At 41.7% G+C, this 23,019-nt stretch overlaps 1 protein-coding gene across 1 annotated transcript in view; it reads right to left on the bottom strand.

Moving 5' to 3' along the window:
- Nucleotides 1-23,019, bottom strand: part of ADAM12 (ADAM metallopeptidase domain 12) — a gene marked incomplete at its 5' end in the record, with an annotated part of 192,183 nt that overhangs the window by 81,973 nt on the left and 87,191 nt on the right. Inside the window, 2 exon segments of the mRNA XM_080403123.1 lie at nucleotides 1,674-1,750; nucleotides 5,999-6,077. Coding sequence (XP_080259249.1) covers nucleotides 1,674-1,750; nucleotides 5,999-6,077 — 156 coding nt within the window.

Below are 23,019 nucleotides of genomic sequence, written 5' to 3'. Positions count from 1 at the left end.
TGGATCAGATCAAGTGCAGGTAACGACTGGAAGTTATTGCTATTTGCTATCAGGCTATGAAATGAACTTTGTGGAGTAAGTCACCAGGCACCATAGTCACAAACTGTTCTCACTCGTGGACACTCTCTTAGCCAACCTCAGCAGCGAATGTAGCAGCTAAATGGGCACGGATGCTGAGATACGTCCTCAGTTGTTCTCCTGCTAGAGGAAAACATGCATTGGCAGGGAAGCTTACAAAACTTTGTATCGAAAAAGATGCTGCTACACTTTTCCTATGGGGAATGAGCCTAATACTGTCAGTTTGCACTTTGGGGATTTATCTGTAATTGTGCCAGATGAGAGAAAAATGTCACTGCCAGCATATGCTGCCTTGACATACCTCACTACCTAAACCCGGGAAATGACTCTCTGAGCTCAACAATTGTAAAAAGAGCACATTAGAGAAGAAAGAAAATGTGGAGAAGAGCAATTTATCTGGAGAGTTCTTGATTTCTTAGGTAGCTCTGGAACAAGACATCGGTGCAGATGCTGTCACACACAGTCCAAACTTGCCCCACGGACCCTGCAGCAACGCAGCCCCTTTAACCGAAATACCGAGCGCGCTGCCTTATATTTCACTTGCTGTAGGAACGACTGGCGAACGCAGACTGCCGTGGTCTGTGCAAGGGGTTAATCAGAGTGAACTTGGTGAAGCTGCCAGATACATACTGAAGCACCCAGAAAGCCCCTCTCCATGTGGGAATGAGCCACAGGAATCCCAGCAAATGGGTCCCTCTGACAGGGAGAGGGGTCCTGGTAACAAACTTTTCTTGCTCTGCTGCTGCCTGTCCTAGAGCTCCGTTATAAAAGCCTTGGTAATACCCCCACTGCACAAAGTACAAAATCAAGGGGAGAAGACTCCAGCTATTCATGCTGTTTGTAGATAAATTAAACAAACCCAGGAAAAGTTGAGACAGCTGGAAATCTGACAGGAAAACTGGGTTTTCCAGGGAGAACACTAGAGCCAATTTACAGTTAATTACTGTGATTTGGAACAGCTCTGTGAGTAAATACCAGTCTCTGATTGTCCAAGTAAGGAAGATAATTGTTTCCTGAACCGTGTCCATTGTGTTTTTAAAATGTTGTCAGCCTGTTCCTTTCTCAAACTCAGAAGAGGTTTGAATTTCAGCAATATGAATCTGCTACCCTTCTGTTAACACGTAGCTAAAAACCTAACGCTGAGCATCATACCTGCCATGAGCGCCATTCACTGAGCCCCACAGCCATATTTATAAGGCAGTCTCTCCTAATGACGAGGCTGCTGGACGATGCATGAGCTCACAGCTGCAAAGCAGTCCTGCCATCGCTGGGGAAACAGCTTTGAGGACCAGGAGGACTGGAGGGCCGCTGGGCATTGCCAGCCCAGAAATATGCCAAGCACCACATTGCTGCAAAGGGGTATCAAGAAAGATGGGCAGCAAGAGAGGAGGGACGTCATGAAAAAAAACCCCAAATTGCATTACCTCTTTCTTTTTTTTCTTTTCTGAGCAACTAGAGGATTAATGTTTTTACAGAGCTTGTACCAACATTTGAAACCCAGATATTGATACATTCATTAAAAGGCAAAATAAAACCTCAACAGGTAGTAGGATGGTTTCTTAAGGAGCTCGAGCATTACTGAAATATTGGCTCACCTGAGTCCAGAGCAGGTACTGAGACTGACTGAGGAGTCGGGGTAACCTCGTACATTGCCATGGTAATAGCAGTGACCCTGATTGCAAAAGAGAGAAAACATTTCAGTAGTCATAAACACTCTCTGCTCTCTAGTTTCCTCATGGTTTTCCACCCCTTCATTTCAAAGGGATTATCAGTTTCAGGCTACAGCATTCAGAAACGCGCTGACAGCACTTTTCCTGTCCCACTAAATATTCACTGTACTTAACATCCAAACGGTTCCTAAACCTTGGGTCTTTTGAAAAATTCAAAGAGCTGGGGATGGGTGGGGTTTTTGCTTGGTTTTGCATTGCTTTTTTTGAAAGAAGGTCAATGACGATTAGCTTGCATGACTGACCACCTTTTTCTGTGTTATGTTATTTAAAGCTACAATATAGGATATTTTATAAAATTAATCAGATGAACAAATGAGCTGACACATTTTACTAGTTTCTATAGAGATCCGTATTTTAATTTAAGGTCATTTGCATCTCTGTATGTCTACAGGAGGCAGCTATGGAGAAAGAGAAGTACAAAAAAGCCAACCCCAGCCCCATAGTTTGGAAAAAATCACAGAAGGGGAAGGGAAACAGGTTAGAAAGGAAACCATTTATTGAACCAACCGAACGGCTGCATCTTATTAAGAACAACGAAGAATAAGAGGGTCTTCTGTTTTAAGAGGCAACAACACAATTTCACTTTGTGGATAGGTTATTGTGTTTCCTCAATGAGCCACCGCTTGCAAAAGGCACCCACAACAGAGGTACTTTCCTAGCATATACACATATCTGTCTGGAATCAAGGTTAATTTTATTGTTGACTAAAGGTTATATTACATTCCCAATTATGTGACTGGCTGGAAAGCAGCGATTGTGTCACATCCAGCATTTCATTTCTCATGGCTCCTTTGAATGCCACCTGGAAACTGAAAACAGCCGTGTAAAAGGTTCCGATCTTATTAGTGCAAAGGAAAGTTATCACTCATGCTTCAACCTGACAGTCATCTCACTGTGCCTTTTTATTACTTGGTTCATTCGCATCCATCTAGCTGCATTAATTAACCTTTTCAGTTTTGGGGCATGGTTTTCACTTACAAAGCCTTACACAGCAGACTCCAAAAGACCACCTTGATTGTGTTAAAGAAGCCAATAGCTGTGAAAATGCTGGTCAAGATATAATAATTCAGATATGAATTTTCTGCAGATAACACTACACCATGAAAAAATTGTTTAGAGCATTTGTATTTCCAACATGAGCAACTGAACACAGAACAGCAACATCTGACTTTCTAAATGCAAATTCCAGTGGCTTTTCTCAGTGAAAGAAATGACAGAAACAGGGTGTTTTACTCTTGGGTATTTTTATCATCAGTACTTGTAGTCGATGACACATTGGCAAGGATAAAGCCACAATAGAAGGGAGGAAGTCACCAACTGAATTGTTTGGGGATGATTGCTTCAGTCACGGTTGTGATGGATGTCAAAGTTCTCAGTGTGAGCATGCTATTTCACTGTGATGTTATCACTTACACATATCCGGTTGATAAGACAGAAGAAAAAAGTGCCCTCCGCCTCAGCACTGACTCTCATATAGTGACCCTGAAACAGGCTAAAACCAAAAACGAAGCAGGTTTATTCTCATTACTTAAAGTATAAGGCAGAGGGGCAGTTCAGAGCTCTTAAGAAGGCAGTCTTTGGCGTTTAGCATCATCAGCATTAAGAACAGCCCTCTGAAACGGGGGGGGGGGGGGGGGGGGGGGGAAGCTGATATCTCGTCCCACACAGGCTGCTGCTGCAGTCTAGCTGTCTTTATCCGAAAGTGAATTATAGCAAAGGTCCTGATTTCTTTCCCTCTCCACAAACAACTTGTCATTTTATCAACTCTGAGCTCCTTGTTGTGGCTCATTTCACAGTTTCTCTAAGATCCACATACTATATGATGCCAAAGCTCAATACTGAAAATGTAAACTTATCAGACCATGGCCTGCAATTGCACTGGTAGAAAATTGATTTCTAGCTCAGTAACGCCACTGAACCACAGGTTGTTTGGTTTTTTTTTCTCCTATCAGATAATTTTATTCCTATAAACTAGTATATAAAATGGATGACCCCCTAAACCCAAATAATTACCAGGGCTGATCTGTCATACTTAAAATAGTACTCTACCCTTACTTGAGAACATTTAATAAATACCAGCTTGTGACACCTGCAAATTTTTCAGGTGCTATAAACCAGAAAAATAACCCAGACACTGACTTATGTGCCAGAGAAACTCCCCAAATGACAGCTCCACAAACCTGACTGGGTTTGACCTCCAAGCAGAATTTGACTAAGCAAATTTTCAATGGGAAATTGGACTTTGGTTTCAACTATAGACTACACTGATGTCATCAGCAAAGAAGAGATACAAAAATAAAATCTCAAGAGACTTATCTTTTTTAAACCATATTGTGGCATTTAATGAAAAATGAATTCACTGATCGCTCTCTCAAAAAAAAAAAATCTTTTAGGCAGCACAATGCACTGTCAGTATTGATCTTGACTTACTGCCGTTATGTAAACAGATTTTTGGTTTAGTAAAGGAAAGCCTAGCTATCATTAGCTATACACATATCCATGCCAGTGTAGGTTAGTCTGTCAAAGACATGTGTGCGTCACTTCTTTCCTTTCACTTCCTTTAAGAGTCTACACAGCCTTCCTTTTTCTAAAAAAAATGAGTATTTTCTAGTAAGCTGATTTTGAAGAAGATACGAGCATCCAGCAAAAAAAGAAAATGCTGAATGCTTTCAGAATGACTGCTTTACTTGGGATGTCTGGGGCTATAATGAAGATGCAAAGCCCGTTATGGGTGGGAACACAAGGCACGATGCCTCTTCTGACAGTGTCAATAAATAATAATATAACATAACAGATACTTCATAGGACTTAGGCAGACAAAATATAAACTTTGTAACTAGAATCACTTGCTGCATTGTTTCTAATTAAGGAATTCATACTGTCAGAGAACAGAACCATTACTGCTTTAAATCTTTTTTTTTTTTTTTATTTACAAAAAGCAGTTTTAAACTACTGATTTTAACAAGGATGATATTAGCTGCATTTATATATTTTCCTGGTTTGGTTTTGGCTGGGATATAGTTAATTTTCTTCTTAGTAGCTGATACCACGCTGTGTTGTAGATTTAGTATTAGAAACTAGTTGAAAGCACAGTGATGGTTTTAGCTGTTGCTGGGTGATGTTTACACCAAGCAAAGGACATTTCAGCTTCCCGGCCCTGCCAGTGCGAGGGTGGAGGGGCACAACAAGCCGGGAGGGGACACGGCCAGGGCAGGTGGCCCCAACTGTCCCAAGGGGTAGTCCACGCCATGGGACGTCGTGCTCGATATGTAAACTGTGGTGGTGGTGGCCAGGGCTGTGCGATTGCTGCTGGGGCCTGGCTGGGCATCAGGCAGCAGGTGATGAGCAACTGTGTTGTGCATCACTTGGGTTTTTACCCTTCCCTTTGGATTTTATTCCTCTCCCCTTCTCTCCTCTTTTCATTGTGATTGTTGTTGCTGTTGTTGTTACTATTATTATTATTATTGTCGTTGTTGTTATAGTTATCATTATTTTTGCAGTTTTCTATTTACTCTTTTTATTTCAATTATTAAATTGTTCTCATCTTTTTTCCCAATCCTCCCCATCCCACTGCGGGGCTGGAGGGAAGTGAGTGAGCAGCTGTGTGGTACTTAGTTGCCAGTTGGGGTTAGACCATGACACATATATATATATATATACATACACATGCATATAAATAAAAATACATACATACATACATGCATATAAAGTGTATCTGCAACAGTCTTATGGTCTGGTTTAAAAAATAAATCCAACCCACTCCCTCTCCCAAACCCCAGCCACAACTTCCCCAATGAAGAAAGGCACTCAAGCCTTCAAAAGCTCTGATGTGAGCTTCTGCACTATGGAAATCAGACATTTAGGGCTTTCTTCCTCACTGAACCGGGACTGTCCTCCGTAAGTGATCAACGATGGTTGCATTTATTACAAAATTTTAATGGGTCTATGTCCAAGAAGCTGAACAAATCTTACAGGCTTTAAAAGTCACCTGGTTAAAAACCCCACAGCTTGCCTTTAAAGTCACTCTCTAAAAATTCACGTGTAGGATCACAGCAGTCAAAAAGGTACTGAAGGAAACAATAAAAAAAGATCACAGATCGAGCTGTTTCATCCCATGGCTCAGATCCCGGCAGAGAGCACTTTGGGTTTTAACAATGAAGCGTCGCTTCCCCGTGACACGCCACCCTTACCGTGTAATTGCGTGCGAGAACCACATCAGTGCCGTCTTTCAAATAATGTGTTTCTGTGAAGCTGCTGGCTAACAGGCCCCTGAAAAAAATAAAGCACACGCAATATTAAGGCCGCATCACCTTGACTTTGTCCTTTAGTGGTTCCGTTTCAGAGAGTGATCAAAGCCAAGCGTTAATGATACAATGACTACTGGGGCTGTGTGTGAAATAAGGAAAAATAGAACTGCATTCCTGAAGCTGCAGTACGGGAACACTTCCTTTGTTAATTGTGAAAAGACTACAAGTTTCCAGGCTACTTTCTCTTCCAAATAAGGACTGCATGCCAGCACATTTCAGTATTGAATCTTCCATGTAATTTTCAACACCTTTTACATTAAATCAGAAATCTAGGCATTTGGAGTATTGTTAAGTAATGGTGGTTTGTGGAAAAGGAAAATCTTTTCCCTGTGTTACTTATTTTTCTAAAGAATGTGTTGTATTCATCAGCAAGTGACCACCCAAAGACTAGTTTAGCTCTGGGTAAATGAAAAAAAACTTCTTCCATTGACACTCAAAGAAAATCGCTACAAGAACATCACAGAAGTTAAAGGACTGGATTTATGCTCATCACCTGAAAAGGATGTTCATGAACAGAAATCTAACAACTTGAAGTGATGTATCAGGAGACGGTGAAAAAACATGTCTGTGATGAGACATGTTCTCATTCTCTCCACACTTCCCCTCCTGCCTTTGGCAACGATATAAAAAAATCTTGAGTTGCAATTGCCATTTTCCAGACGTTTCCAGAGAGGGGCACATGCATGACAATGATGAAAACTTTTCTTTTGGTAGTAAACTCATGGAACAGGGACAAGAGCATTTTTTTTTTTTTTTTTTTAAAGAAGTCTTGCTATTAATCTGTTTTTCAACTCCTTATCTAAAAAGTATTGCTAACAAGGCCAGAAAGAAGAAAACATAATCACATTTATTCCTAACATAGCTATGTCCTGACACAAATTCTAGAGAAATGCAAAAGCACAATACAGAAGAAACCAAAGATAAATGCCACCATCACCCTCAGAAAACTGGAGAGTTTGGACTACTGAAAATCTTCGGCACAGCATTTCACAATGTTCTTTCTGTTCCAATTCAGAAATGTGTTTCTCCCTTGGGTTGTTCATTTGAACAAATCAGGCCCTTTCTTTTATTTAAAGTGCTCTTGCATATAGAGTAGTGTGAACTAGTACATAGTCTCCATCCACACTTCTTGCACTTTAATAAACATTAAAGCTAGAACATGAAGAAGCATTTATTTTTCATTACTGATTTATTTGGATCACATTAATATCCAATGGCTCAGTCACTATCAGGATCTGGTTGTGCTAGGAACTGTACAAACACTTATTAGAGAGAAACCCCATTTTTAGAAGCCTCTATCTTAAGATAGAAGGAAAAAATAATGAACAAGACTGATAAAAAAAAAAAAGAAAAAAAAAGAAAAGAAAAAGATAGAAGGAAATGGCAATGTAAAAAGATGAAGGTAGCAAAGCCCCAACATAATGAGTATTCAAGCACAGATTCTCACTTCACATTTTTCAGCTTGTGGGAAATATTTGCATATTAATAGATACTGAATGTTAAAACACCGCAGTGTTTGGTGGGTTGTGCAGGAACTGCTCTGGGTCTCAGCCAGCCACCACACCTAGAGCAGGATTTGGTTGTCCAACCAAGCATCTAGTGTTGATCAGAGATACTCTATATATTTCAGCAGTCAGCTCTGTAGGGACACCTCAAACCCCTTGTACTGTCTTGCAGGGCATTTGACACCAACGTTCATCTCACCTCTCGTGCCTGCAGGCTCTAGAAGGCCTCCCTGAAACAGTGTGCTCTATCCATTTTTCACTGTCTTATTATCACAAAAAGCAGCTGCTTTCTTAATTATCCTTATTATTTATATAACAACACTGCTAAGTTCTGTGCTTAGCGGGCATTAATTACCTTTGCAAAGGCAAAAGGCAAGACCCCATCATTACTGAAGCCAACGGAGTTCTGCCGTGCACTTTCTGGAAATGGAATTTCATCTGGGATACTGGGGCAATTTGTATTTAATGGCATCAAACACAGGCAAGGGATAGGGTAACAGATGTAGCATAAGGGCAAAGCGACCGAGCAATATACTTGCTTTTTGCTCTGCTATTTCCAAAGTGTTTGACAGCAGTGATGATAAAGGTGACCTTTCTGCTTCTGTTCATTCTACCCTCAGGCACAGATTTAGAAAATATTTCATAGATCCATAGATTTTGATACCAGCAGGGAGCACTGTGATCAGCTATCTGACCTGCCGCATTACATAGATCATTTAACTCAAATTAGTCTTCTAGTATGATGACCGTGATGGAACCAGACCTGTTTTCTTACCGCATAGAGCCCTTGTCTAGATTTCCCATAATGAAGCTATCACAAGTCCGCTAAGTTTTTAAAAATTAATTAAAGCTCAGTGTAAAAACACTGCCCTTTGTGTCTAGACTGACTGTGTCCACACTCAGTGGATCTCACTCCTTTACGTCAATGCTTCATTTTTATTTGAGCCTTCATGGACAGTTCTACTTACTAAAGTAAGGAAATATAACAGGTAGCCAAATTCCTGGTGTAGCTGTCATCAATATCCCTACCAGGATGAAAGCCTGCTATCTACCCTGATTAGATTACCGGCTGAACACAAGAATTCCCAGTGTGAGCAGTAAAAGACTGGTAAGAGCACCAAGATGATGGAGTCCCATTATGGACTAACCTAATAAAAAGTATGCCCCAATGTAGAAGCCAAAGTAGGATTTCAAATGATGGAAATTTCATGTACCACTGAAAGACCTTTTTAAGAAAATGAGAAAGTTTTTCAGGCGTCTGCATTAACACTCCTTTGGTTTAGTAACTAAGCTGCCGTTGCCCAGATGTGTTTTCCTGCCACATGCAGTCTAGCGCTAGTGTGAAAGCAAGCCAGAGGAAACGCTTTCTCCACACGGTAGAGGCTGGGGACCTCTAGAAGACATTTTGCAAAGGAGTCCAACAATTTCTGGCAGAGAAAGAAGCTGTTATCCCCACTTTCAAAATGTCTAATATCTTAAAAGCTGTATAACCGTATAAGCACACGGCGTTAGTGTCCAGGGACAGCAAGTCATACAAAGGCATTTCTTGGAAAGTTATAAAAACTAAGTGTAACAAGCACTCGAATTCCACCACTGAGTGTGCACCGCTTCACTTTCCAATTATGGCAATAATGTTTAACATACCAAACAATAACTTCAACATATGTATCTATTAGGTAGTCTAATTACCCCCCATCCCGCAAAAGATATCCAATGTAATAGATTGATTTACATTTCTGGTTTTGACCCACAGTAAAGGAGATTAATAGAGGTAAGTAAATTAATTGAGATAGCAAGCTACTTAACCTAATTGGATCAATGTAATTCTGAAAGAGCAGGGATCAAAATAACATTAATATATCATAGTGCAATTCATCACCACGTCTGGAGTTTCAAATGTTGTCAGCTACAATGCTCAGCAGTACCAGATGATTATCATTTTTTTGTACCGCATGAAGAAGCAGAAACAAATGCTATAAAGAACTGCATCTACTGTTGGATACGATTAAAAAAAAAAAAATCAGTGCACTTTCTCATTTATTCTCCGAAGATGCAAAAGTGCAATTCTTGAGTTAAATTACTTACGTACTTGGGCACTGTTTGTCAGCACCGTGGATTTTTTCACACTTCCCAGAGCCAAATTAACAAGTAGAACCTTTGATGGCCCAGAAGAACAAGTTTTATCCTTCCTGATCTATGACAGACACAGCACAGGCTTCCTCATGCTCTGTAAATCAGTAAGAAGCTTGCCTGTCAGATTTGCTGAAACATTTTCAGGTGTCAAGCAGCTTCCACTAACCTAAGCCTCAGGGAATACGATGAACGTTATTTAAACTTCTAACTGACTCTTTCTAACCTTCCTGACCCCCCGCAATGTGAAGCCTTAGGCGGTTTGTTTGGGAAGGGGGAAAATGTCCTGTTTTAAACACATCAAATTTTTTGCTCAATCCATTTAATGACAGGAATGGTAATTTAACACACTGCCTCTCACTTGCAAATGAGAAAATCAGTCTCTGCTCTCCAGGCACCAATACATTATTTCAAAAGGTTATAATGATATTTCATCACCCAGGGAGTCAGCAAGACAGAGTCTCAGAAGCTAGAGATGGAAAAAATCTAGTGGATCATACAGACGGCCTCCCTGGAAGCCAAGAATGCTATAGATCAAATCAGGTTCTGTCTCATCGCGCTTCAAATGTCAGAAGCAATGCTGATCCCACCGCTTTCAAAGGGAGATTACTTTGCATTCCAGCAGATGTTACTGTCACGATGCATTTCCTGATATTCAGCCTTTTCTAGTTTTCCTGAGTCACACTTCTTTCACTAGCTGAGACAATTGTTTTTCCTTCTTGGTACATCTATCATTCAGATTGGTGCAGATTATTATCAAATTCTCCCTTAACCACCCATGTGCCAAGTATGGAATATCAGGCTATAAAAAATGACGAGAACTGTGTACCTTTCATGTTAGTGCTACTCAGCAAAACGCTAAGCATCACCACAGTCAGAGCAGACACCAGGGCTTCCCTTGGTGATACGGGAGAAACATGCAGACAAAAGCCTAAGGAACAAATCTCTAACAGCACACAGGCTTGTTCTTCCATCTGTCTTTTAGGATGAAATTTCTTTGGTTGCCCTCCCCGTTCCAGGTCATCCCCCCTGCTACACGGATATAAGGGGGAAGACACCAACACCGTTCTCCATCAAGGTGGATCACAAGTCTCTCAAGGCTGATCTGTGAGCCTGAAGTGACACCCAGCAACCGAGACTCAACAGCACCGCTTTAAAGCCACGCAGTGCGATGGATGTCTGGATGGTCTGGTACACGTTTCCTTGACATCCTGGGTGGTGTGTGGCTCACTCTCACACATCTCAGCACGACTATGCTTTGCTTTTGCATGACATGGAGGATAAAAATTGACCTTTGCTTCAGCAGGGAATCAAGCTGGCAGAAGAGACACAAGTTTTTACACTAATAAATCCCTGCTTCTGCTTGCCTGATTGTTAGTGCGAGCGAGCCAGCAGGGACCTCGTCTTCTTCTTTTGGGCACACACTCTGTGGTACAGAGCCCAAACCCACCCAGCACTGCCAGGGATGTGGCGTGATCTGCCTACTGCCATCAAACATTAACTAGGACTTTGAGATGGGGGAAAGTGGAACAGGAACAGGACACTTGGCTAAAATCCCATGCTTGAAATAGAAACACCACAAGCAATTTCTAAAAGCTGCTTTTTCTTCTGAATCTCATGGAAGTGTAAAGCAGCCTCAAATCAGAGCTAGAGCTTTGTCGACTATTTGACTCTGAGGTCTGACACGCCTAGGAATGAATCTTGGGCATTCCGCATATATACTGCAAGACTCGCAGGGCTGAAGCGTATGACCTGATTTTTGTTTCTGCAACTCCTTGTCCTGTGGAAAGGTTTGGGAATGCAGCCCCTAACCCTCACCTTAAATCTTCTTTCAAATAGGGTCATGTATGGACATGTCTGTTCTGGGGTCCAACCTCACAGCGACGTGCCCTTGGAGTAGGAGGTTTCCCAAGGTTGTATGTGATGATACAGGGACGGTGCTGTGAGCCTCCTGCGCTTTGCAGAGGAACACGCACCTTTCATGCTCTTAAGTTTGCTTTTCCACTTACCTTTGTTTTTGATTAACACCTCAGTACAGCTACACCACTTCAAGAACTGGTCTTTTAGGAAGAATATTAAATACTCCTATGCCTTCTTAAATGATGGCAGTCAGCAGCCTCACCTCCTTGGTGGGAGCATCGATCGTAATAAGCCCCTGGTAGCGCAAGGCTGACTCCAGTCTGACCGGTGCTTCCCTTCCCCGCAGATACACTGCTTGCAGCTCAGACGGGCACCTGACCTTTACCGATACTTGTTAGTCTTTCTCGTCCTTCCAAATGATGAAGTGCCCGTTTTCTGCCCCAGCCAAGTCCTGCCTCACTCTGTTAGGCAAATCCACGTTACAAGCCCTCCAGCTGTGCACTGTAAATCCTGCCTGCAAATGGGGGAGGTGAGGGGGGCGAAACAGGACGGCGCATTGGGCAGTTATAAAAAATGTCATCTAAACCTCTGCCCACTGACACCAGCATACTCCATTAATCCTTAAGCATCTCAATTCAGGTCGTTTTGACCTTTATACTGGATTTTTTGTTAATTCTTCCATTGTTGTATTTCTTCACTGGTATATTCAGAGGAATGAACAAGTCCGTTAAGCCTGCCGCTTCTGCTGTGGTTGTCCCAGCACAAGGACCTCCTGATATTCAGAAAGGTGATATTCACAGAGATGTTTTTCGATTCTTCTTTCTCATTACAACATAACGAATGAGTGAAGCATGGGTAATGACTTTCCCATGCACAGGCACCTAACATCATCCTATCTGCAAAACCACCACATATTCTTTAAACACGGCACATTCTTTCCCCTTGTTTAATTATCTTAAGTGATTTGAAATGTTTTTGGACATTTTCCCATTGAATGTCTCCACTTCATAATATCCTATCTGCTACACTCCAGCGTGCTGCCATAGAGGGACTGCAATGTCATAATTGAAGAACCTGAGAGATTGAAATTCGCAGAGCTTAATTAGCGCAACAATTCTGAAGACAAGATGGGAGCAAAATAAAACTATAATAGCTAGGAAATCACCCGGGCATCCCAAGTTTCAGTACTAACTCTATGGCAGTAGCCTCTAGCCTGTTTCACGTCGTCTGTGGATAGACAATTTGAGTAGATCATATGCTACGTTTGAAAAATATGTCTCTGTACGTCCACCCAATTCTTTTGATGCAAAATTCATATAATCCTGTGTCTGCTGGAGCCCACGTTAAAATCCCACTCCCATCTCCTTGCATGAGTGGAACAGTATCTGGCTAAGAGAGCAAATTTTTATAAACGAATGCTACAACATCAAAAGCAACAGCCACACTCTGAGTTATCCCTGGACACTGTGTTGAAACACAGGTACTCTCAATGATAGCTTCTCTCTGGTGTGCTGGGGATAGGGAGACAAGAGGGGCAAAGCACAGCTTCTAAAGGCTACAAGCATCCTCTCTTCAGAACTAGTCACTACCTGTGGTTGCAGCATACAGAAAACCAAAGAGCAGCCTAAGCAAACAAATCCAAACACCTAAGGGAGAAAACCACCTCAGTAGCAGGCAATCACCGAGTGATTGAGAGCTTTCTTGTTTCCTGTTTGCTTGGAAAATAAACCATAAAACTCACCTCCCCACACTTCAATAGAAAAAGACTGAAATGAATTTAAGCACGTCAGCGGCCTCCCATGCTGTCCCAGGCTCTCCATGCACACCCTGCTTGCATCCCTCATGGCAATGTTTACAGCAAACATTTACCTGACAAAACTGTAGCGTTCATTTTACCATTCTAATTCCAAAATGTTAATGAAGAGACAGACTACTGTTAACCAGTGTTGTGGTGAAAGCATGTTCTCCCTTGGAAGAAGATAAACAAAATGTTTTCCAAAAAAGCAGATGGGTGAAAGCCAATTCTCTCCCTGAAAGGGCTTAAGCTTGGCCAAAACCCTCTGGGCAGTCGTGATGCACCTCAGATGGTCATTAAGGGATGAAGCAACCTACCTGGCATGTGGAGGGGAATGAAAGGAAAAAGAATAAGGTTAGCTCTGTCTTCACCAGAGAGCTTGGAGACATAGCCAAACTTCTCCAGCGGAAGAGGTAATGGCATCACTTCTGGGAGCTTTGACTAAAACTGCACATCTCACACACATCAAAGGACAACATCAGAGCTGGTTTCCCAGCATCCCACCCACGCTAACCTTGAAGATGCTCTGACTTTTCACCAATCAACTCCAATATACCAGAGCAGCATTTGACAGTTTTCAGCATCTCTCTCACAGAATTGTCCTAGGAGAGCTCCTTGTGAGGAATATTTTATATTACCTCCCTGAGCTTCCCTGTGTAGTAGAACAATAGAAATTGTACAATGGGTTCAGCTGGGCAGCCTGCCATGAAAAGCAACACCTTCAGTAAAGGCTCCAGAATAACACCAGCCATGAAATGCTGTCAGCTACAGAGAGGTGACAGCACTTACTGGTTAACTGACTTTTTGATGGAAAAATACAATTCTGTACGTTTAGGCAAACTATGTCGGCTGACTGCTTTAGAGCTACTTTACTGTGTGAGCCACATTGAGTAGTTTTAACTTAGAACAATGGAAGTGGCTGTGAAACCCTGAAGCAACATGACAAAAGTTCAAGCATTATGCTGGAAAAAACCATTGAACGACTACACCTCTGAAGTATCTATGGCAAAGATCAAAATTAATGGGCAAAGCTGTACTGCAGCATGAACCCGGACAAATTTACGCAACTCAGTATTCTGAATTGGCTTTGGCTAGACTAAAGACTAACACGGTTCTGAAAGTCTGGCTCCCCTTCCATGGATCTGTTCCTCAGATGACAATGCTGTGGTTTCTGATGAAATACATACTTCCTACGATTCTGCTTCCACTAAAACTTGTACAAGATAATCTAGGGGATTTTTTTAACATTCTGATCTTGCATGCAGAATACAGCATTAGTTACAGATGTAGGCAATGCAGACAGCACCATAAAATCATGGCTCAAAAGATTTCACTAGAAAACATTGAGATGTTTCAGAAGCTAAGAAGTACATATCACAAGTGGCAGACATAATATTTTAATGCATTCTTTTCTAACATCACAGTACTTCCTTTCATAAAACAAATTCTTTGTAGTCCCTGTAACACTTCTAGGATGGCATATTTTCATTAAGTAATAAGTCTGGAGATACTGGGCTGGAAAGCTGTCAAATTCTATTTGAAATGTTTCATTCAATTAAATATGTCGTTTGTAGCTGAGTAAACCTATGCTGCTGAACAGATGTCATTGGACAAATTGTCTCACTGTACTTTCATCTGAACATTTTCAGACTAGTACAGAATTCTATTTGAAACATCCAAGAAAACTAGTCCTAACATGGAAAATTTATAAACATAGAAATTTAAGCAATACCAATGAAAAATCAGACCTTATTAAAATATAACTAACAAAATATAAATAGTGCTGTGGGCTTACAAAAGGTTATATGCAAGCACTGAAATCCTTTTGGAAAGCCAGGCACTTATATTAATGAAAAGTCAGTGAGCCTAGGTTTATTCTTAGACTCTGACCAGCAACCACATCTTCTCCGTCTCTCATTCTCGCTTTTGTGTGTGTGCCTGTAGGTTTGCATTTGCGTTTTTAATGTAAATGAACTTATCTTGCCGTTTCTGCCAGTTTGATGAAACATAAAATAGTATTTTTGTTTTATAAAGCCTTCAGTTTTTCCCTTGCCACAAGAATGAGCCATTTGCTCTAAATAGGCTGTACTCATATTTCACTTGCAGAACACCGCTGACTTTTACAGATATGCCTTCATTCTGCCCTACGCCTCACTGTCCCTCTCGCTAACCTTTTAAAATTCTGGATGAAAAGGGCAGACATGTGTAAGGACATTTTGGTGCAAAATCTGTGTTGAAGTCTCAAGCCTACAAATGTGGTATGCGTGCTCATTTAAAACTAAGTAAATGCAAACGCCGTTAAGACTGGCTGCAGGTTGTCAGACCAAAGGTCCACCTAGTCCTCTATTCCACCTCCAACAGTGGCCAATATGAGGGAAATAACTTGTGAAGAGGACAGGCATGCTACATTTCCCTGAAATACTGCTCCTGCTGCTCTGCCTCCAAATCCTTTGTGAGCCAGGGTCAGATGTGGAGCGGAGGCTCTGGGATTGAACAAGAGCTCGCAGGGTGTTCTTACTCTCCCCTGACGCTCTTCCTTTCCAGTTAAAGCAGTGCCTTCCATCAAGATCAATTAATTTGGTAGCACAGCAAGGCTGCAGCTGCAGGTTTCAGGCAATGCGTTAAAGGTACTGGCAGCAATTACAGCGCGGTGTGCTGGGAAGTCGGTTCCTATGGAAAAGGCTTTGCTTTTGGGCCTAGCACAACCTTGCCGGGACAGAAGAGCACCCCGTAAGATACCCACTGTCCCCACAGCCTGAATGCTTTTGTTTGCAGGTTGGCTATGCGTGCTCGGGTGGTTTTCAAGTATGTAAGGTTTATTCTTAAATGAGCAAACAAAGCTTCATGAGATCACGGACTCCTGTTACTCCAACCCAATAGAAATACTGCTGCTCTCTGGCTTTGCTAGTAGCCTCATTTCTTGCACAAAGGTGTAACTGCATGTTTTCCAAACCACTTCTGAAACTAGCACATCCCCCACCATTCACGCTTGAAGACGGTCAGCCCTATACTGACTGCCTCAGTCCCTGCAACAGGGGTGTGCATCCCAAACACTGTGTCAGCTGTTGCCATATGGTGCTTCAGGAGATTTGGGAAAAACTGGAGTGATTTTTCAAGTAATGTTAGGCTACAGTGTCAGAGGATGATGGCTCATTTCCAACTAATTCTGCTTCAACATATGACTTGAAATTGGGGGGAGTGATTCAGGTGTTCACAGAACAAAACCGTGGAGCCGAGGGACCAAGCAATGGGTGAATTTACAGGGTGGAGGCATTTGACAGAAAGGAGGGGACTTGAAATATTCCTCCTTCCTTTCCTTTTTCTTACCCATTAATTACTGTCCCACATTCACTGTGCTTTACCTCAGCCGTTCTTCATCATCTTTCCATTCCCTCTCCTTTTCCCCAAATTATTCCTCCACGGCCCTCCTCTCATCACCTCTGACATGCCTATGTTTATTATTGCGCTGTTAAAGAGGAGATACAGATTTCTTAGTAAGTAAGACACAAAAAAGCAACACAACCACATTGGTGTTTTTCTTAAACAAATCTCAATTCTATGGGGACCACAACACGGTGTACAAGACCGGCAGTTGCCAGGGCACCAAGCGACCAAGTCCACAAGACATGACCTCAGTGGGACCTCTAATGGAGATAACACTGATCATCATCCCTGTTTGTCAGGTCAGGCTCCTTCTTCGTGTTTTTCAGGCAGGAGAGGAAGAATGACCAGTGAAACCAGGACACTGGGGTAAGGGTAAACTAGTTTTTTAGCTTTTCTCTTTGTTTTTTTGCCTCCCTCTCTGCCACACACTTCCACTGTATCTAATTCCTTGACTCTGACATGTGTCAGAGCCTTTTATGAACCAATTAAACACATTAATTCAACAGAAAATGACTGCAGGAACACATCAGATTGATGCCCGTGGCTTTAGCTGGGCACTGGCTCACTGCAGACTGTGCGCACAGCAGAGCTGCAGCAAACAGACGTGGGAAGGAAGGGCAGGCGGTGGGGCTGGGGCACGAGGAACCCTCCTCCTCACCCCCCTGGCAAGCTGTGGTCAGCAACACAACGAACCCACCCCCCCCCGCCCCCCCCCCCCCCAGCATCGGCTGCTTCTGCTTTTACTTATTTAGGATGGGTCAATGTCAGAAACAGATTCTGACTGCTGGCTACAGGAAGGTTTGCTGCTGGCCCGGGGGTCCCGACCTGCTTCCCACCCACTTTGAGGGCATCTCGTTGCACTGAAGTCACTGAAGATATGCTGGTAAAAAGCCAGGGTGAGAGGAGGATCAGACACTGTCTTTTAGCAGTTAAGACACAAAATTATAATTTTCTTTTCAATTCAAGGAAGTAATTAGTTTATAATAACATTTAACATTTAGTTGCTGACAGAGATATGACATTTACCTTACATAAGTCATTTTAATTATTCTTACTAACCAAGACCTCAAAAATATTATGTAGTCTAAGCTAACAATGTCTTTCCAGATATTTTTGGTTCTACTGTCATTTGAAAAATTGATGCCTAGAGCATCAGCATTTATCAAGCTTATTATAGATTTCATCCGAATGACTACAGATAATTAAAAGTATGCTTCATTTTTATTGTAATTTTTCCCCCCCTAACACTGCAAAGTAATTCTGTTGTTGCTCAGGGTTTTAGGAATTAATGTAGACTCATCTGCCAGAAAATAAAATTCCACAGGATTATATACAAACTATTCATATATACAGACATGAGTCAAATATGCAAAAATAGTATGTGCATACACACATACACACACATATACTTTGGAGCACTGTATATGTTTGCACCTATATAAAATAATCTTGTGAATGGTTATTTCAGATACACTGCTTCAGACACTTGGGTAACCATCCTCTGAAAATCAGTTTTCTCTATGGCACTTGGTCTAGCTGGACACACAAAATCCCTTTTAGAAGAAGTTTGTCACATAGATCTGTCACCTATATGAAATAAATGAACCTGGTGCCCCATCATCTTACACCACACAGAATTATTCACACTTAAATGAAACATACGTCTGCTACTACTGCAGACGCAAGTGGAGAAATCTTGGCAACTTATTGCTATTATTTTGTGTAGGTGTTGCTAACTTAGAAGATGCCCAGAGTGAAGAAACACAGTAATTAGTGCAACACTGTGTTTAACTTGCGTAAGTATAATAACTGCACCTAGAAACCTGCTTCATTCTAGGATCCTTGACGGTACTTCCGTTAAACAAATTAATGTATCATGAATTTTCCTTGGCATACCTTTATCATCAAATGCTTTATGTTTTTACATGACTTTCCAGGTTACTTTGAAACTAAAATCAGCCATAAATAGCAATGGCATTAAAAAGCAATTACAGATACATGCCTTTTTAATGCCTCTATTATAACTCACATTCTGGTAAATCAGAGAGAAACTATTTAATGGCACAGGCACAGGAGAAACTCTAATGATTTAGTATTAACATCCATGTGAGCCAGTGCTAGCACAGGGCTGGTGAGGTAGTTTCAGACTGAGGTAAGAAAGAGGAAAAAAATATAATGAGGAGAATTTGACATAAATATTGGGAAATAGATCTATATTTTATAAAGGCCATTTTATCCAAGACAGTTTAGGTTTCCTCCCACTCACAGAATGAATTCACAGTGAATAAACCCTTGACTCATGAGAATATTTTACATGCAGATTTGGATTTTATGTAAATTATTTAAGTGTGTTTTAGAAAGTTTGGGCAGTGATGCAGAAATGTTCCCCTGCCTATGCCTATCAGCCAAAGGAACAGCAGTCGTCACCAAGGAATTCATAAGGGTAAAAGTTTTGCGAACAGGCTTAAGACTAGGCTGGGGCACGGGAAAGGCGAGGGAGGCTCTGTTATCCTGCCCCATAAACCTGCCCCCTCCTGAGGGCAGGGGCGAGGTGGTGCTTTGCACCAGGCTGTGGCAGCAGTGTAAACACCTCTGCCCAAACCGGCACGCTGCAGGCTGGAGAAACCTAAACCTGGAGAACGTGGAGACATGTGCTAGTGCCAGTCAACCTCCAAAAGGAAAATTTCGCAACCTTCACATCTGGAATATCAGAAGAAAGGTTAATTACATGAAAGGATAAGATTGTTTTGCTTTATTTCCTGGTTATTTGTAACCCCTCCACCCCCCGGAATCATCTTGATTTTATTTGTTACACCCAAGCCAGGACTTGTTCCTCCATGTTTTAGTGTTGGATAGCATCAGGTAAGGCAAGAGATTGTTTCTAGCAGAGAACTGAAACGACAAAGACCCTAGAGCAAGTCTCTCCAAAAGAGTTCTTCAAAGGAGAACTGCTGAGACACTAGAAGAGGCTCGAGGTAACCAATGTATAATTGTCCACTGCACCACAAACAGAGAAGAATTCTGTTTGCTTTCTTGCACATTGCTGAACTTTTAACCTTTAAATTTATTTAGGCCCCAAAAAACAGATATGACATTTTACGTTGATTACCCTGCCTAAAATAAGGGGTGCTTTTTTGGTTGTTTAAGGTGCGCTCTTCCCATTAGGTCAATGCTAACAGGGAAATCAGGAGGCTGTTTTACTGGATGAGCAATGTTACACTGTGCTGCACCATAAGAATTAGCTGCAGCGCTTCCGTCGCAAAAAGCAGGAGAGAACATTTTTTTCAGTGCTGTGCCAGCTGCTCAGACAACGCACTGAAGGTGCACGGAGACTTTCTACCGCTCGCGTGTCTGTCTGCTACCCAAAGCCAGACAAGCCTACCACAGCGTTGTCAACAAAGGTTAAAGAGAAAGCACACGTTACAGGGGAGACGCCAGGTTGTCAGGGAGATCTAGATAATACTGAACAAAAAAGCTTTAACCCAGCTCAGTTAGGTGAGGGAACAGAAGACACAATCAGAGCTACTCACAAAATAGCCGAAAATTCAACAATTTGGGAAACGTGTCATGGGATACTGAGCCTTTCCCCTCCAGACTTCTGGTTTTAATTAGATCCTTGTCCAAACTAATGGCAAGGGTTTTAGCAGCTGATGGCTGATGTGTAGATTGCAAAAAATGAGCTGGTCTGAGATTAGCCAGTGATATCATAGTACAATAGGCTCAATCTCACCACATTCCCCTTTCCTCCCTCAATTCTGCCAACTGTCTGTTTCGTTATCAGTCTGAGCGGGAAGGAGATCCCATATGAATTCCCAACTCTTCTCTCACTATTAGGAGGCAGGAGGCAGAGCACGACAGAGGTAGACAAAGTGGGCAGGCGATAGGAGGGTGCAGTAAAACTGGCTTACACGTTCTGCACGCAGAGCTCATCAATCCCAGGGACATTAGTCCAACATTTCAGACAGCTAATTAATGTAAGAGAAGGAACAAAAGAAAAACAGAAATAAAGATAAATGCCTGGGAAAATCAAAGCCACAACCACCAAAGAAGTATGTAAAATTTTTCCTTAATATTTGTAGGCATTTTCCAGGTGCTAGTAATGCTTTGGGGCATCCTTCCACTGCTTTCAAAGCTTTCCTTCCTCACCTCCTGACTATTTTTTATGGGAAGTGGATTTTTTTTTCTTTAAAAACACCTTCACTGCTTTCACATTTTCGCCTCATTTTCCACATAGGAGTCAGGCCCTTCATCTCAGTAATAAACCACACGCACACTGCCATGGCTTTTAGGTAGGGTAGAAGTTTTTATGAAAACCACTATTATCATAGCTCTAACATTTTTAGATGCCATTAACAAAATACCTCTACTTGATTCTGCCCTTTAAGACCAAACTGTTTGGTCCTGGATTTCCCCTTGGTCTGCTCCAATTTGTCACGCTCCAGAGAGGATGAATATTCCAGCTGTACTTTGGGAAGTGCAATGGCTTGCAGTTCGCATGACCTTCTGAGACATGCTGTTTCTCCATATCATAACACGCCAAGAGAGATGAGCTTTGGTCTGCAGCCCAAGATACTGGTTTTTTTCAGCACCAAGAGCTATAAGGAAGTTTTCCTTGGAAGATGGTCCTCAGTGCAGCAGTTCAGATCTTTACCTTGATCTGGTAGAAATCTTTACTCCTAAAGAGTGTGTCAACTGATGAATGTTCATATTTGGTTTCATAAGCATATTTTGGACACACCTAGAGGGTGCACAGGAAGCAATATCTCATAAATAGTAGTGCAAATCAGCAGAACCTCATTATTTCCTACTGAGTTATGGTGGTTCATATCAGCTGAAAGGAACATGACAATAAAAAATAGAATGCAAAAGAGTCTGGGTCCTTCAGTTAAAATCAGGCAGTGAACAAACGAAGCTGAGTTTTTAACTCAGTGCCAAGACAGTAAATGTAGTTTATGAAAGAAGAAAAGAAAAAAAAACCCACCACCAAACCATCACGGCACTGGAATTCCAGAAATCTGCTCTCCTAAGAGGAAATTTTTCTTAGCCTTTCTGATGGATGAGAGGCTCAAAGTACAGTGTCACTGAAACAGGAAAGTAACTGCAGCTACAGAGACCCAAATCTGCCAAGATACAGACAGCACTGCCAAAAAGGCATTTTAAACTTTAACAAGACCTGACCAGAGACTATTTGGCTTGTCTCAGTTTCATGATGGTTAGAGGCTGGAAAGGTAGCAGAATCTCAGAAAAAAATACCTGGAAAGCCTAAGTGGCAGAAAAATAGCTAGAAGTGTGTCTGGAGGGGAGAGGGCACAGGAACATCACTTTTCAGTGAGGTTTCACTGCTGGACAGTTTGCTGATATTACAGAGTTTTAAAGGTATTTTTTCCCTGAAAGCTTTTCTAAACCCATCAGCTTGGCTTGCGGCTCTACACCTCAACCAACAGAACACAAAGCTTCGCCTGCTTCCTAAAATGCCCCTCTGCATCTCACTGAGCTTAGTTTTGTTTATATTTCTTCATATATTTTTTCTTTGATGGTCTAGAACCAAGAAAGTCTTATGACTTTTTGAGATGCAAATGGTTCTAGTAAGAAAGCAATGACCAAGAACCCTATGAAAGGATCAGCAAGAAAATGTCGATATTTTATGTTTGTTTGTGTTTGAAGATTCCCCATTGCCAATTACAGTTGGCTGCTGTCAGAGAGCATTACCCCTAACAAGATCTCTAGAAACACACAACGAACATGATCTTGAAGTTCCCAACACTCCAGATCGGTAGAAAGCTTGAGGACAGTGATATCACGCTGCCAACAGAAGTCATAAATAGTACAGTTTCATCTTGGCATTGGCCTAACAACTGTCTTTTCCTTTTCTATTTCGTGCTTCAGCTGTCATAACAGATATGTCAAACAATATTGCCCTCCCAACAATATCAGTTCAAATTACTTCCTGGGATACTCCTCTTCTGGCCTCTCAAAGCAATGAGTCTATTTTCTCAACTGGAGCTGGTGCAACAGTAGAACTAATTCACTGTGTATCAGCATATCTTTTCCATGAAGTACCAAATTCAAGATGTCAGAGATTAATCCGAAAGGCAAACTCATGTTAAATAGACTAAATCACAGCACTTATGCGCTGAGTTGCTATGGCAAACTTCCCAGCTGAAGGCAGAAAACCTTTTGCTTATGGCATCAGTGCCAAGGCAACAGGAAGGCGTTCTGCAGCCTGGACC

The sequence above is a fragment of the Falco punctatus genome, assembly GCF_963210335.1.
Source record: "Falco punctatus genome assembly, chromosome: 9".
NCBI lineage: Eukaryota > Metazoa > Chordata > Aves > Falconiformes > Falconidae > Falco > Falco punctatus.
Note: the sequence above shows the minus strand (reverse complement) of the source record. Positions and strands in the feature narration are given on the sequence as shown.